We start from the raw sequence: 18184 nt of genomic DNA, 5'->3' as shown, positions 1-18184 counted from the left end.
CGCAGGTTGCCACCTCAGCATTGTTAATCAGCCTCCGTAAACCAAATTGACTTGCAGGTTGCAAGTCAGTCCACCCCTTTCCGCTCATTTAAAGACTCGCAAACATGGCGAGGCGCTCTAAGATGAACCCATTCAAATGAATCTGATTAATAACACGGAGCAAAACCAACTGCCCACTTCTTTGGGCAATTAGTGAGGCATATATACACACATAGCAACTTACAAAGGTCGTTTATTGCTTGTTACGTTCTCTTCCAGTCATTTCCCATCTAAATAAAGTTGAATTGATTGTCGTTCAGTGTTGTTAATATGCCGTGGTGGAGTGCGTGCCGTCATCTGCGAGGCGACTGACAGTTAATATGAAGTGTTAATTGTTTCAGTCACAGTTTTCAGTTCAGTTGATTTGTTTGGAAACATTCTATTAACCTTTGAGATAACATCAGGGATTATTATAATCATCGTGCTCGCAAGTCCGTGCTCTCCATTTGCATATCTGGTCATTAATATGACAACGCACACAAAAAACAATATCATTAGTGTTTAAGACGATACAAAATACACTGCAACAATATTCCTTAATTCATGCAATTTTGAATTCTTCATAACTAGTGAGCCTTTAACTCAGTGAGCATTCAAGCATATTAAGTCCACAAGTGTGTTTTGCTTTTTCTTTGGCTTTTTTTGCGATGCTATCATAGAAGGGTACCATCCACCCAGGCATTTTCTATAGTGCTTGTCCTCATTAGGGTTTTGCGAGGTATGGTGAGATCTTGTGCGACCTGCTAACGTCCTGGTGGACTACTTCTGTGACAGCGCTCCATCTTGTACGAATTTTGGATTACAAAAAGCACAAAGAAAAAGCCAAACAGGCATATTTTGGCTTTAAAAAAATATGTATATATGATTAGTACAACCTGAGGAACTTTGGAGGTTCTACTGTAGTTAAATTGCTATTCAGCAGACTAGCCGATGGAGCAGTGTGATCCCTCCTGACCTCTCGCCTTCTCCTCCACCATCCAATTTCCTCAAACAGCCTGATCACCTTCCATTTTTCTCCAGCCATTTTGTCAGCCTTTCGCCCTTTGTCCATCATATCCTCTGCCCTCAATTATTTCATCTTTCACTTGTCTTTCCACACTCCTCTTCCTTCCTGTTAACCTCGCTCGGCATCCAACCCTGACCCAACCTGGCTTTGCAAGTGATTATGGCTCCCAGACCCGTAAAGGCGGAGGGAAAAAAAAAAAAAAAAGAGCATAAGCTTGCCCAGCCTTTGGCTTTACTCTAAGCTGCTCATCTTACATAATGAGTACCGTATGTGTCCACACACACGAGCATCGCATTTGTCGCTCGGCTTAGGACACGCCGCAACATCCGAAGGCCCTTTTCCCTGGCACGGATTACGACTTGCCACATCTCCCTCTTGAGCGACGATGCTCCGAGCTACTGAGCCATTAGCTGTGTGCTTGTGTGTGTTGGGTGGATATGGCCACTTGGGTTAAAACCTACTTGGAGAGTTGATGTGGTGGGAATCCACTGCACAGGCCACATACACACACGCATAGTCTGACAGGCTACGTGTGATGGAGATGTGGGCGCCGGTGCAGCCGGTCTTGGACTGAAATCGATGAGGCACATTAGCACGTCGCACAAGTATACTCACGCGCGCAAGCTGTTGCACCCTACAGCGAAAAACCTCCTCTTGAATTGCCTTAATTCCCGCTCAAACCATCTAAGAGTAAATATTTCACATCAAGTGGGTTCAACACGGGGACGTTAACTTCACACAAACACGAGTCATAAAGCCCGAGCCGACTTCGAGGTGCCAACACTTTCCCACACAAATATACATAACAGCATATGCCGCTACAAAACAAGAACTCAAGCTCATAAGTTTGCCTGAACGCTGTTTGACACACTTTATCTGTCCCTATCCTCTATTAACAAAAAGAGGATGGATTTCTGCAGAAGATGAACATTTCATCTTTGTGTGTGTGTGTGTGTGTGTGTGTGTACGCGTGTGCGTGTGTAATTCCCCAAGCTGCAGGAATTAGCAGAAGTTTCTATCTGTGTCATCCTCCACTATTTAATGCCCACACGCTTTCTTCGCGCCGATTCCACATTGCGTATCGACTTTTAAATGAAACGCTTGAGTCGACCGCGGCTCAAAGGAAGTGGGAAAAATGCTGTTTTTTTTGCGTGGAGGAAACGCCGGGGAAATGAGGGCAAAGGATATTGAAAAGCAAAAAAGGAGCTAGACAGAAATGGTGATTGGGTGGTGGGCTTTCTGGACGTGGACTAAGCGCTGCACCCAAATCAAACTGAGCTCTGATTTGTGGTATTGTTTCTTGAGCAATTCAGATCCAAAAAGGGATTGCGTTGGACCTCTTAGGTTCCTCTGCATCTTGATGCAGTTGTAAAAGGTAAAATCAAGTAGCGAAGAATGAACGAAAAAGAAGTGGGAAACCGCCAGAAAGTCACAGCATTCGTCTTAATTTGCGACAGCTATGCACTAAACGCTCTTTTGTTGTCTCCCGCCAAGCCATCGAAACGCACAATCTGCAGTTGGCAGTTGTAAAGAGCCCGTGTCAGCGCCAACAGTCCCAGGAGACGATGGCGAAAGCACTTCCATCATCATCGGCAGTAGCCGTAGCGGTGATTGTTTGAAATGAATGAACAATACTGCAAGTGAAGGAAAATAAATGAATTGCATGACACAGCAAGACTGTGACAGTCGAATGAAGAATGGGAGAAATTAGCGCAGAATTGCAAAACGCTACATGAGGCTGTGAGACCATTTCATTTCTCCACTAGCAAAGACCGTCATTCGTAGACACAAGGTCCTTGAGACTTGAGAAACACACTCTTACTTAGAATAGTTGTTATCCACTCTTTCAAATGTGAATGACTTTTTAAAAAAAAACACCAAGTATTTAAAATCAGTCTTCAAAATCAATGAATCGAAAATCATGCAGTTGTCTCTGCTCTCACACGTGGGTTGTGTCCACTGAATGCACTGAAACCACGCCCCGCTCAACTGTTAACTGTGAATCAAATAATGCTACTGTAGATAGCGATGTATACATATACATATATGAAAATGATGGTCGCTTACACGATGCAAAATCACGTTAGGAGGCTCACCTTTAGAATTTGAAAAGTTACTGTGGACTATAATCATTAAGTAAACACGCGAGCCAACTTACACTCATTGGTGGGGACATCATGTGACTGCCCAACAGGTCGCCCAGCAACGTCGCTGGGCAGCTCAAGTTCTTGTGTTGTTTCGGGGCACACCAGAAAGAGCAGCATTTATTTGATGCAGACGAATGGCATTTCAATTCAGATTGTTTAGATTTTCGAGCATGGTCATGGAGCTAATAAAACTTCTAGAGACACCTGTATTTAGATTCAAATCTATTATTTCACTTTACTTTCACTTTGAGGACTTTAATACATTAATATAGAAGTGGCCATTCCTTATTAATATCTCTGTTCCCCATCCTCTGTGTTTGTTTTCGTGACACGTCAGGTTGATGCTTAGAGAAGAGGCACCGAGTGCCCCCCCCAAGAACATCGTGGCCAGCGGGCGGACGAACCAGTCCATCATGGTCCAGTGGCAGCCTCCTCCAGAACCGCAGCTAAACGGAGTCCTCAGAGGATACGTGCTCAGGTACACAGACCATTGCGGAAAACATTTGTTAACATTTTTATTAACTGCGCAGCTCTCACATTTTCTTTAACTTTTCTAAACTAGCAGTCCAATACACGGTTGTGTGGTTAGCACCTCAGCCTCACAGTTCTTAGGTTCCGGTTTCGAATCTAGTTTGCATGTAGCTACCACGGATCAGAATCGGAATCAACATACTTCATTTAATTTAACTCTCAACACTAATGAGTACAAACTCCATAAAAAAAATAATAATAATAATAATCGATTGATAGTACAATTGGGTAAACACTTTGAAAAGCTATTGTCTTCTGTAGGACATGTTTTCCTACGTGCGCAAATAGAGCGCACTGGTCTTAAGGACTACTGGAGAAATGAGAAATGGATTCCTTGTCTGTGTTGTGAGAAAACAATATCCGGCCCATGTAAAAGTTAACTAGCACCATGTATTTGAAGCCCACATTAACTGCACGGCCAAATGCATTCCAGTAATACATTATATAGTGGCCTTACAGCTGGCATGCCCAAACTCCGGCCCCCGGGCCAAATCCGGCCTGTGTCCAAATTTCCTCCGGCCCGAAGCATCCTGTCATAAAATCAATATGTGGCCCAACAGCACAGTTTCCCACAGTAAACAAGACACACATAAAAAAAATAATAATTATATTTCACCAGAGGGTGGCAGTAAACCTGCGGCCGCACTCTCGTCCCATGACCCCTGTGTGAACTTTTGTCCCCTGTGGTATATTTTTAGCCCATTTCTAAAATGGCAACTGCAACCAAAAAGAGGAAAGTTGACAACGAGGGCCGCGCTTTCCAGGACAAGTGGAAATTGGAGTATTTTTTCATCCATCCATCCATCCATTTTCTGAGCCGCTTCTCCTCACTAGGGTCGCGGGCGTGCTGGAGCCTATCCCACCCCATGGGTGCAGAGCCCCACCTCCAGGCCTGGCTCCAGAGGGGGGCCCCGCGTCCGGGCAAGGGAAACCTCGATCCATTTGTTTCTTTCTTCATAGGGTTTTTTGGAGCCGTTCTTTGTCTGGTCCCTCACTGAGGACCTGTTTGCCATAGGTGACACTACCAGGGGCGTGAAGCCCCAGAAAAACTTAGCTCCTAGGATCATTGGGACACACAAACCCCTCCACCACAATAAGGTGACGGCTTCCTGGAGGATTTGACTATAGTATAGTATATAGTATAGTCATACTAGTCTTTGTCAAAATAAACTGGGATATGATTTGTTCAAACAAAATCAATGTTTCTAAAAAAAATTCTGTCAACTTTCATAAAATAGTTCATATGTCCATCCATCCATTTTCTGAGCCGCTTCTCCTCACTAGGGTCGCGGGCGTGCTGGAGCCTATCCCGGCTGTCATCGGGCAGGAGGCGGGGTACACCCTGAACTGGTTGCCAGCCAATCGCAGGGCATAGTTCATATGTATTTAATTTATTATTATTTTAACCTTTAACTATCCTGGTAATGCAATTGTCAACAGATTCTCAATTGCAATATCGACCTAGCTACAGACAGCAAAGTGATATAGTTACATATTTACATGTTAATTTACAATGGTAATGGTTCAGGGAATGTCAGGCCAAATGGTCGGCACCCCATACACTTTCATCTGACCAAATCTGGCCCTCTTTGCAAAACGTTTGGACACTCCTGCCTTACAGTATACATTTTTAAATACTAATTTCAGTTTATGGAAGGCATTATATCACATGGAGGCTAGCGCGTTAGTAGCTGTAAAATTCTTGCACTGAGTCAAATGTATTATTCATGGTCCCATGCTTGCAACACACCCGCATTCGTTGAAAAAAATATTTGTGTTATGAGGGGCAAATGTGCTTTTTCTTTTTTTTTTTTTTAAATAAATATTATCGCTGGCTTATTTTCTCAAGCAGGGCCACATGAGTGTGTTGTTTACTGCACACTTAACAGTACAATAACATATATTCACAAAGTGTAGAATGAACCTCCTACACTGCTCAACTGTCACAATGCATCAAACCAAATATGCTGTTTATGCCATGCATTATTATCAAATATATGTTACTCTATGTGGTTCTTATTGGCTATGGCTGTCCTACACACTCCGTTCCCATATATATCAATATTTTGTGATATTACCGTTACTCTGCGATTGGCTGGCAACCAGTTCAGGGTGTACCCCGCCTCCTGCCCGATGATAGCTGGGATGGGCTCCAGCACGCCCGCGACCCTAGTGAGGAGAAGCGGCTCAGAAAATGGATGGATGGATGGATGGATGGATTACCGTTACTTGTTATTGCATAGTATTAAACAATTTTTTATTTTATTTTTATTTTTTTTAATTAAATCAAATAATTTCCTTGGTGAAGAAGGAGCTAAGCCGAAAGGCGAAGCTCTCGATTTACCGGTCGATCTACGTTCCTACCCTCACCTATGGTCACGAGCTGTAGGTCGTGACCGAAAGAACAAGATCCAGGATACAAGCGGCCGAAATGAGTTTCCTCCGCAGGGTGTCCGGGCTCTCCCTTAGAGATAGGGTGAGAAGCTCGGTCATCCGAGAGGATCTCAGAGTAGAGCCGCTGCTCCTTCACATCGAGAGGAGCCAGATGAGGTGGCTGGGGCATCTGATTCGGACGCCTGCCTGGCGAGGTGTTCCGGGCACGTCCCACCGGGAGGAGACCACGGGGACGACCGCTGGAGAGACTACATCCTTCGGCTGGCCTGGGAACGCCTCGGGATCCCCCCGGAAGAGCTGGATGAAGTGGCTGGGGAGAGGAAAGTCTGGGCATCCCTGCTAAAGCTACTGCCCCCGCGACCCGACCTCGGATAAGCGGTAGAAAATGGATGGATAGATGGATGGATAATGTCCTGATTCTTCAAGGGTCTGAATTACTAAATATTTGCATGTGCAAATACAGGAGCAAACAGATGTTGGAAGCTTTTCGACTAACCTGGGGCACCCAAGATTACATCCACCGAACGGGAAATATTGCCATGCTGTTCATTCTGCACCTTCTAGGAGGAATATATGCCAATACTTAAATGTTTTATTTCTTTGTTTAACCAGGTAAAGCAGTTGAGAACAGTTTCTCATTTATATTACCGACCTGGAGGCTGACTTGGCGACAGTCACAAGAAGGAGTCATGCCATATTGCTGATGACAAAGCTCCTTTTAACTGCATTTCTTTTTTGTCTGGGTCATGTTTGTGCACTGCGGCCATTGGTGCTGGCCTCTCCCAGAGCAGTTTTTCAGGTGTGCTATCACAAGTTGTAAACAAAACGTTATGCAGGTTGGACAGATACAGTACATCCAATTTACAGTTAAATTAAATAAAACTTGGCTTTAATGCAGTTCCTGGCTTCCTCAACATTATCAGAGCCATAGATTTCTTTTCTGTAACCATTAACCTTTTCCACTAAAACTTCCAATTCCATTACTTCAAACTTCATTTTGTGCTTGCGGTGATCTCCGTTACTGTACCTAAAGTGCTAAACCACTTATACACCTGTTGCCCATATCGCTCGCAATCTGGTAGAGTGAGTCATTGCCTGCTATTGGGACCTGAGTAAATCAGGCCCCATAAATACAGTGTATATACAGTCGTGTGTGTGTGTATGTAAAAAACCTAAAACTACCCATTCATCTCTTTTCTATAGCGCTTGTCGTCATGAAGGTCGCTGCTGAGCGAGAGACGGGGTACAACCCGGATTGCAGGGCACATACAGTATAAACAAAACACCTTTCCCACTCACAATGAATGCATGCGTCGCTGTATAAAGTCCTCTCAAAACAACACAGACAGTTTTTCTTGGTCTTCTGTCCGCCTTCTAATGTGTCACACTTTGCAATCAAAACATTTGCATATAATTGCAGCTCATGTTTTTAATCCTTATTCACTGTGTAATCTGCTCCCACTCCACTGAAATCACAAACTCCGCCGGCTCGTTTCGGCTTCACGGGGGGCTCCCGACCTCCTCCTTGTGCCCTCACCTCAATTATCCTTTCTTCTTATTGTGCCAGCTTGTCATCTCCTCACTCCCCACCTCCTCTTCTTCATTCTCTTTTCTCCTCTGCTCGCTTCACCCCCTGCTCCACCCTCCATCCGAGCGTCACGCTGTTTATCTGCCCGCCTGCAGAAAAACATCCCGTCAGCCTCCAGCGGCGCCCCCACTGGACGCATCTGCGTTCCAGTGCGCGAGTGCGCAGCGCAGGATGACACATAGCACTTCAGCCGGAGCGCTGAGTCAGCCGCTCAAACGATCTTGTTGCACTTTTGACGCTGGATGAAGATGCTGACATATGGATTAGTGCTTCTTTCTGCTCCAGCAGCTGGGTGATAGCAAAGTGATAGCATGCTATTCACTGTCTGTTCCAATGAGAAGAAAAAATATGCATCCCAATTTGTAGAAAGGCACAGGTTTATATTACACACATTTAGTGTAGTGCTTAACTTTATGTACAAGTTCATTTAAATACAGAACATATTACTCATTGCCTTATCTATTTTAAGCGGATTAACCGTATGCTCAAAGAAATGTATAGTCTGTGGACAAATGTTTCAATATAATTCCTCCGTCAGAGCAGATACATGAAGTAATAATATGATAACGCTGCTCACCAATATGTGTATCTGTGTGTGTATGTGAAGGTACCGTCTAGCGGGGCTTCCAGGCGACTACCAGGAGAAGAACATCAGCAGCCCGGAGACCAACTACTGTTTGCTGAAGGAGCTGATCATCTGGACACAGTACCAGATCCAAGTGGCCGCCTACACTGGCGCCGGCCTGGGCGTCTACAGCAGTCCCGTTACCGAATATACCCTGCAAGGAGGTCAGAACACACTGAAGAAACATGTTTAATAGGATAAGTGCGTCTTATCGGGATCTTCATTTTTTTTTTTTTTTTTTACATTTCACATTAGAAAAAAAAAAGTAAGCTAAATTATTTTTTTATTTAATTAACTAAATAAAAATATATTTAAAAACAACAACTCAATGCGCTTTACAATTGCACACAGTATTCATTCCAAAGTCACAATGTAGTGGTGGTAAGATTTTTGTGTAGCCACAGCTGTCCTAGGGCAGTCTGACAGAAGCGTGGCTGCCATTCTGCGCCTACAGCCCCTCCGCCCACCACCGCAATGTGTCTTGCCCAAGGTCACAACAACGACATGAGCTCAGATGGGAATACAAACCTGGGACCCTCCGTTTTTTGTTTTTTGTTTTTAGATTGTACACTCACTCTCTCTACCACTTCAAAAAAAAAAAAAAAATAACTAAAACAAAATTATTGCAGTCACATCCAGGCCAAATTGCAAATGAGTCCAGAATCAGTCAGTGAGAGTCAGTGAAAGCGGTGTGTGGGGGATGACTCAGAGGATGCTTAAAAATCTGATGGCGTGTGGCATAAAGCTATTACAGAACCTGGTGGTTAGCATTAATAATACATTTTACATAAGAAAATGCAACGTCTCCAGGCAAATTATTAATGTTGAGCAGCATGGTGACCTCGTGGTTAGCAGCCGAGATCTTTTGCATTCAAGTCTCGGGTCTGAACTCCCTTTGTGGAATTTGCGTGTTTTCCCTGTGCTTGCGTGGGTGTTTTTCCCGGGTACTCCGATTCCCTCCCGCATTCCAAAAACATGTTGGGTTCATTGAAGATTCTAAATTGTCCTTAGGTGTGACCGCTTGTTGGTCACGTGCCTTGCGATTGATTCAGGGTGTACAGGGAACTCTCGCGCAAAGCCAGATGGGATTAGGCTCCAGCTCAGCGGCGACCCTAATGAATGAAATGGATGGATGGAGAATACATATTTACCGTGACTGAAAGAGCACACATCAAGGGATTTGTCTTGATGGGAGTTAAGGCGCAAACCCGGTTTGGTGGTTTTAATTTCTAATCCTGGTGCTCTTTGGATAAATCCTGGTCGAGGTTGTAAAAGATAGAAGCACTTAAGATGTGAAGTTTTTTTGGGTTGTTGTTGTTGTTGTTTTTCATTTCAAGTGTTTTGTAATTAAAACTGGGCCGTAAACCTGTCCGTCATTACGAAGCGCTGTGGCCCGGTTTATAGACTCAAAAGTGCGGCTCATTAATGTGATTTTGAGGGCGCGGATGTAGTAGATGAGTCCCGTTCTGTTTAGTGTGAAGTTGAGTTGTGTTCTAATAGCATTTCTCTCCTGCTGCTGCTCTCCAGCACTCTGGCATAGGTGCATAGTGAGATTTCCCCAGGGGACAGAGTTGAAGTCTTTTATCTGGAGCTGTGAGCTGCCAGGGTTAAGAAGCCGGCCCCCACGAGTGCACTCACCATGGCAGGGGGGAAGAGAGCATCTTTAGCATCAATTATAATCTTCGTCTCTCTCGCTCTCTCGCTCCTCGTCTCTTCCTTAGCCGCCTCTCCACTTTTCCCATTTTTCACCAACCTTTTATTCCGCTCTCTTCTGCGAGCTCCCTTATATGATAGAAAAGGGCATTCCCATCATGCAGCCGCGCATTATCACACTCCAGCTTCGCCCGCGCATCAGCGTAAACCTATTATTGTGTAATCACAGTAACGTTTTCCACACACTCGTCACAGTACTCCTCCTTCCGCTGGACCGTCTTACGTCTGACCACTCCATGTAAGACCAAATCTTTGTCTTCGGCCCATGTCAGCCATATTAATATCCCTCCTCGCTTTCGTGCTTTCAAATTAAACTGATAATAACGCTTTCAAAATGAGATGGCATTTAAATGGTACGCCCCACGGCACCTCTACTTAATCACTGTCGGCTCAAAGCACTTCTGTTTTGGTCTTAAAAGTTTCCATGCACTTTGAAAATGCTCACCATTGTCCTTTGCTTTTAGCATTGCGTCTTGATAGCTTCTGTTTGTATTTCTTCATAATACAACAAACAAGTTGTTTTCTGTTTGTCTGTGATGAGGGCCTCGATCGCGACTTGTGCACTGCAAACCACAAGCATAATAGGCATATTCTTAGAATCACAAAAACTAACCATTATTGGGGGGGTTTTTTTGAGACAGGCATTTCTATGTTTCTGCACATAAAATAAAAGGCTCAGGGTTGCTACCACAGTAGAGTTTTGGAGGTTTATCCTGATGGTATCATCTTATCTTTTTTAATAATCTTTTAGCAGAAAACTCAATTATAAACTTTATAACGCTTTATAGACATATTTGTAAATATCAGCCATATAAAACTATTAAATGTGTAATTAAAAGCTGCCAAAAGTGATGAATGGACCTTCACATCCGCGTTTTCACGGCGAATCCCAACGATCGTCATTTTCTGACCCCTATTCAGCGTTGGTCGTTGGTTCTTGAAACTTTGTCTTCTATTTCTGACACCCACCCAATTTCGTGTTGATCAATAAAAAAGGTCAGGAGCTGATTAATTAATTTATTTTTTTAACTTTCCAGAGGACTCTAAAATACGTCACATAGTTTTTCACTAATGTGAGTGCACATGGTTGCAAAATTTTAGTTTTCGATTCTCTCGCCAGAAGAATAGCAATAAATATAGCGATTCCAAGAGGGCTTATGCAGCACCTGGTGCAGGATTAAGATGCCCTAATCATGTCACAAAGGTTATTGAACCATAATGATTGGAAAGAAAAGATCCACTAAGTCATGTCCACTTCCCAGACGTCACTGAGTGGACTTGATGTATGATGATGTCTCCTCTAACGAGTCGCCATTGGTTCACATCAGCCATGCTGTATTTTACATGACTCTTAATTCACTTTATCATTTGCAGGACAATGCTATGCAATATACATGAATGCAAAATTAAAATAGGGTTCTTAATGAGAAGTCGTTCCATTTTACAACGAGGCGAGCCTTCACTATTTGCAAGTCAGGCAGTAATGGCTACGTTAAATGGAAAAAGTTATCACATGTAGTGTCTGCATCGGAACGCATTTGTCATCGACAAATGATTTCATATTCTCAGTCAACAGCTCACATTTGTACTGTGTGTTTTCCATTTCTGATGTGTGCATGTTGCATCTAATCTTGTCCTCTTGGTGAACCATCACAGCTAAATATGGTGTGTTTGTGTAGTTCCCACAGCTCCTCCGCAGGAAGTGGAAGTGGTGGCTATCAACTCCACCACCATCCGCTTCACGTGGAACCCGCCGCCTCAGCAGTTCATCAACGGCATCAACCAGGGATATAAGGTAAACACACGCAGTGCGATCGCAGTGGCGACAAGGTCAAAGTACAAGAGAAATAGTTTAAAAATCTACTTGACAAAGTTTACTTTTATAAAACCTTGAAGATGATCTCATCGTCTAAATCTCCGGATGGAAAAATTAGACATTTAATTAAAAGGCGAGCCCATAGCAGCAATGTTTTAATAATACTGAGGTCACAAGTATCACCCACTACCCCCCTTTTGGCATGGATATAATTATGCTGCTCATAATTTTGTAATATATTTATACTTTTATGTAAAGGTTACTCAATATTTTAATAAGCTGCCTTGGACTTTTTTTGCACATTCATTCAAATAAGCTACAGAGAAAAACTTTCTTCCTATCAGTCACGTTAATCATTTGTAGTTATAGATGTTGATATACCACCATCGGTCATCACCAGCTCATACTGTATTTAATAAGAGTCCCCGCTCACATTATCTGTTGCCACAACGGCCTAAAGCAGTGACAATGCATGGAATGGATCGCTGCCATTACACATTGTTCTCTTCCGCACACAGATGTCTTGAATTTCTTGAGATGGTCAATTTGGGTGTTTGCTTATCTGTACGATATAATCTTCAAAATTATGAAAAACTAATAATAACAATAATATTAAAAGGATTCATTATTTCACTGCGTGTAATGAATCTATATACAATATAACTTGTGAGTTTCTTTTTGACTGGAACTTCTCAAAGTTTTCCATGATATTCTAATTTATGGAGATGCACCTGTTTGAATATGCGTGTGTCAGTTAGTGTGTGCTCACGCACCTCTTCCTTCACAGATGAGCGATTACATTCAATAAGTCGGAAAACCACAGAGTTTTACCTTCACTTGTCTTCGTATAACTTCTCAATTTGTTGTGCTCTTTTTCTCATCCGTCTGCCGGGGCTGTAAATCATCACCGTTCCATAGTGCAATATATCTATTATTCGGACAGCAAGGCAATATTTGTCGTCGTCAAGCCAATCTCCATTTAATGCAACTGGTCGTTTGTATCAGCTTGCAACGCTGATTAAAATGTGGTTTGGATGAATGTATAATTGTTTAATGAATACAAAAGTTTGCACAGCCGCCTCACAATTCTGAGGTTGTGGGGTTCGAACCAAGTGTGGAACACGCTGTGAACACAATGCGTCGCACCTCAGATGAGATTACTCACCGCTTTCCCCGTGCTTGCGGGTTTTTTTTTTTTTTTTTTTTACTTACGCCCACATTCCAAAGACATGCACGCTAGGTTCATAGAAGACTCTTATTATATTATTATTATACATTATCCTAGACATACTGAAAGAACAGAACAGGCACAAAAGGGAAACAGCATGTATGACAAGATTTTAGCATTATATATTAAAAAAAAAAAAAAAGTAATCTTAATTGTATTGGCAATTTCTCTCCGTTCGGAACATTTTAGGCTTTGTAAGAGCAGGGCCATCTGTGGTGGAGTCAACTCAACTGTGATGTGCAGTTTTGTTTTTTGTCCCAAATACAGTCAAAAATGGGAGGCGTGTAGCTTTTAGGCTTTTAAAGGGGAACTTGGCCTGGTAAAAATGGCAACGCTGTGATTTATGTGCAGCACAGTACTTGCGTTTGATGAGCACTCTCCAATGAATTAAACTCTCCTCTCGTCTCCAGTCCAGAATCAACATGTCACAATAGCAACAGCGATCCCTTTTGGCACCCTCTTAAAAAAAAAAAAAACGAAAAAAAAAAGTGGGCCCCACCGTTGTTGTTTTTTTCCGTCAGATACTCAGGGTCCCAAATCATCACTCGTTTACTGCGCCCAAACTGTACTACGGCAATAATAAACGACAATAGAAGCCCTTATCTTGGTACGGCAGGCCTGGCTGCAATGCGGCACCCTGAGGAGCGGGGAAAACTGGCCACTAGAACGTGTCCGGGTGTCACCGGTGTTGTCCCTAAATGGAGGTCAGCGGTACATTTAAGTTGTTGATTGCGGGTCTTGCCGTGGAGTTACAATTAAAACTGTGAGACATTTGATAAACAACCTGTAATGCTTTTTCAATTCCAAGTGTGTTATACCTGACATGTCAAGAATTACGATTGTGTCCAATCGATTGTTGATCAATGGTCTCTTTTTAAAAAGTGCCGAACGCTCTCAACTTGATTTCTGTTTTTCAGAAAAAAAAAGGGGAAGTTGAGTTACATCCATGTTGTAATTTTTGTATTCCGCAAGACTCTAAAACAAAATACCTAGGAGGTGTGATAGATGATAAATTTACATTGAAACAACATATTCATTATATTGAAGGCAAAATTAAAAAAGTCAAGAGACATCGATTAAGCTGTGAGGCCTTTTAGATAGCAGGTTAAGGCAACGTTTCGCTACACCTCCACTTGAGTGATGTGGAAAAATAAAAAGGAGCGCCACAGTCGCCAATCCACTTTCAGCCATTTATTGAATGGGACAAACAATCAAACACACAAATACAAAACGAAAACACGAGCTAGGAGCATGTAGAAGACCCTCACACCGAACTAACTAGCCACGCCCGTTAAAGGCACGCAGCAACACACAAATACTACTGTGTGTGTGATATTCAGATGAACTAAACTTCATGAAACAAAATTGTCTTTACATTCTTTCATTGTGTTTTATTTAGGGGTAGACATTTAACATGTTAATTACAACTAATTCATTACAAACAAATTAATTCGTTTAATAAATTTACACATTTTATCCACATTTTGTGTTCCAAACAACGCATAAACTTTGTCACTGAGCGATTCCACCGACGCACACATCAGAGCTCGGCTACCGAAATGGAGGAATTGGATGAAACGGCATTAGTAGGACTGATGGGAGGCAAATTCACTCGCAAAGCGGTTTTGCTCTGGGCTGTAGCCCACTTTTAGTGGTAGAAAATAAAGGCAGCGACATGTGATCCAACTTTTCAACTGCCACGCAGAAACCATTTAAAGGCAGTCGCTGTACTGTTCTGAAAAAAAGAAACTTTCTTAAAATGGCAATTTAACTTTAGATCTGTTTAATTTTGGCCGGGGATATTTTCTACTGGTTTTATAATGAAATGCATATGAATGCATTTTTACAGAGTTCACAATATTCCCATTTGTGCTATTTGATGCAGTCCTCCACTAAAATCCATTTAAATAAATAAAAAAAAGATGTTGCGTTGTAGGACAAATGTTTGTGATACAATTAAAATCGTGATTAATGAATTAAAAAACCACTAATTAATTAGATTATTTTTAAAATCGATTACCACCCCTAGTTTTGTTCTTTTTTATATTTATTTTACAGTAAAGTGCTTTTTGTCCTTTTTTTAAACATGTTTTTTGAGTGACTTGAAACAATGAATGGTATTTTAATTCATTTCAATAGTGAACATTTATTTAATTTAAAGTAAACAGAGTCAAAAGCTCGGTCTGAATACAAATTAAACTCATAGCCCAGGTACCACTGTATCCGTATAATTCTTGAGTGGCAAACTGTCCGCCATTAAATAAGTGATTGGTTTTAGAATACCAACAGCCTCTTAGCAGGTGACGCTATCTAGCAGTGTACTCAGAACTCTAACGATTGCATAAATTGATGTGTTCGGATTAAAGTTATCGACACGCTGCCGGCTGTGGACGCGGTAGCTTATAATTAATCATTTGGCTTTCCAAGAGATTTGTTAAAGAAAGCCATGCTGCAATATGATGGAATCTAATGGCGCGCAGTGTATCCTGGAGGAAGTGTGTAAGGAACCCCCGCTCATTATTGACGGTACGTGCTAGTTTTGACTTCTCAACACAGTTTGTTCGCGTAATCGTTGATCGTTCACACCTGAAAAGTGTCATTAAAATATGGCAACACGCTGTGAACACAATGCGTCGCACCTCAGATGAGGTTACTCACCGCTTTGATTTGCGCTACCACTGGCAGTGCAAAGACAAATGTAAATGTGCACCCCGCAGCAATATAGCGTTAATGCATCATTTAGATTTCCATTACAATGCTATTTTCACATGTGTAGGGGTCGAACCGCCCGCTAATTCGCTGTCAGTGGCCCGGCAGGTAGAGAGATGCGATTCGCTGGAGAAATTCAGATGCTAAATTAACTTTAAATATTAACGTTTTTACTTTCCCCATCATAGCTGCTGGTCTGGCCGGAACAGGCTCCGGAGGACGTCACCGTGGTAACCATCACCCCGGACTACCCCAGCTCACACCACACGGGCCTGGTCAGCGGATTGAGCAAATTCACCTGGTACTTCGGCTCTATCCTGTGCTTTACAACACCTGGAGACGGACCACGCAGCCCACCCGCCATGCTCCAAACGCATGAGGACAGTGAGTATGCACACAAACACACTGTATTGGTCTGGAGTCACATCTCATATTTAAAGGACTTGGTGAGCGTGTTCTAGATCTGAATGATTTTGTTAATATATCCAAATAAGATCAAACTCATCACCTTAAGAGTTGCAAAACCGTTCAAATTCTTTATAATGGGTAAACATTTCCACCATGTTCTCGTTTATATCCACACTTTGAGAAGGTCACACAAATCTCATTCTAAAATGTAAATAATCAAATGTGGAAAAACACATTTTGTGTCTGTGAACGCAGGGTCAGAAGCTGTACAAACAAACCCCAGAAAACTGTTGTCCAGATTTCACATTCTGAAGCAATTTGAATTCACCTGCTTTATTCCATTTAACATATTCAGGTGTTTATGTCCACCAAATCCCATTAGATCATTAGTAATTCGATTGTATTAGGTTTTGGTCTTATAGAGCCAGGGGAAATTACGGACCTGAATCAAACTTTACCTGCTAAATCAGTGTGATTTTGGAAGTGACATAAAGTGTTGGCAGAGGTCTGGTCACTTTTTATTCACTTCTCAGTTATTGTACACAAGACCCCCTCTTTACGCTTCCATTTACCGCCTGTATTCTTGTCAATTGGATAACAATTCTGTACAGTGACACCTCCACTTACGAGTGACCTGACTTTTTCGGGATAAGAGCCATCCCTCAGACGTTTTTTTTTTTTTTTTTTTTTTTTGTTCCTTTGACATGCGAGCAAAAAATTCAGATAAGAGCTCTCGATGGCGGCATCGAACTTCACATCAAGCAGCAGTTTGGCCGCTAGTGAACATCTCTTCAAAAAAGAGGCCAAGTCCTTGCTTCAAGCTCTTTATGGCCACTCCCAGTTGATGTTTACTTTTAAAGTAAACATTACACAAAGAGAATTTCACGTTGCGCATTCAATCAAACCACATTAACTTTATCTTACAGATGTCCGTTAGCTTAATGCTAACACGCAAGGTAGGACGCCCTCGACGGCCTAATGAAACTAGCATCAAAGTTGCAGTCATAATAAACCTTTAAACAAATTATATTTTCTGTTTCAGCATCAACTATACGTGTAGTATGTCTTTGTATTATACTGCCCTCTGGAGGCCAAGGTGCACACACCACAATGAACAGCACAATGCCCATTGAATAATCAGAATGCACAAACTGTTTAATTCTTTACATTTTAATAAAGTATGTTATTACTGTACGTCTTTATAAACCCCAATAATATAGATGAGTGCTAGTTTTCTTATAAAAAAAAATGTTAAAAAACATTTTTGGGTGCTTATTTGAGCGCTGGATCAGTTTGATGGCATTTCCATTGTTTTCAAAGGGGAAAGATGATTTGAGATACAATTGATTTCATTTACAAGCAGGATCACGGAAGAGATTAAACTCAAAGGTCAAAGTGCCACTGTGTACATGTGTTTCCAGGCATGCCTTTATTTATAGCCACCTGTTCGGCAGATCAACACAATGGCCACCACGCCCCGTCGCAAGTACCAACGCACACGGCCGCACTGTCAAGTAAACACAATAGCCGATGGCGGTCGGACAAGCCATTATGAGCAAGCAGCAATTATTGAGTGGGAAAGGGCTATGTGCACTTACACACCCGCCCACATGCACACACGCACACACGTGCATAAACACACGCACACAAATATGCACATAATGGTTGACGGGCATTGATCGGGTGCTGGGCGTGTTGCAGGGTTAACGGTGGGTGTAATTCTTGCTTGATGATGGATTTGTGTGTGTGTGCGTGTGTGTGTGTGTGTGTGTGTGTGTGTTATTGAATGTCTCAGCTGAATAGCTTAATCGCTCTGCTGGGAGAGGGGCTTAGAGAGCCATAGATGAGATGAGAAATGGCAGGCATGGCTGGATGCGTTTGTGTGTGGGCGTGTGTGTGTGTCTGTGTGTGTGTGTGTATTGAGCAGTGGTCAATGCTAGCATGATTGCTTGTCAGCGTGATAATAGCATGTGCAGACAC

The 18184-nt window shown here is 42.4% G+C and overlaps 1 protein-coding gene across 1 annotated transcript in view; it reads left to right on the top strand.

Annotated features, from left to right (window-relative positions):
• Window positions 1-18184, top strand: part of sdk1b (sidekick cell adhesion molecule 1b) — a 277239-nt gene that overhangs the window by 203754 nt on the left and 55301 nt on the right. Inside the window, 4 exon segments of the mRNA XM_061771792.1 lie at window positions 3530-3670; window positions 8313-8494; window positions 11723-11838; window positions 15985-16180. Of these exon segments, the coding sequence (XP_061627776.1) occupies window positions 3530-3670; window positions 8313-8494; window positions 11723-11838; window positions 15985-16180 (635 nt within the window).

The sequence above is a fragment of the Phyllopteryx taeniolatus genome, chromosome 4 (genome assembly GCF_024500385.1).
Source record: "Phyllopteryx taeniolatus isolate TA_2022b chromosome 4, UOR_Ptae_1.2, whole genome shotgun sequence".
NCBI lineage: Eukaryota > Metazoa > Chordata > Actinopteri > Syngnathiformes > Syngnathidae > Phyllopteryx > Phyllopteryx taeniolatus.
This window is presented reverse-complemented; position numbering and strand designations above follow the sequence as displayed.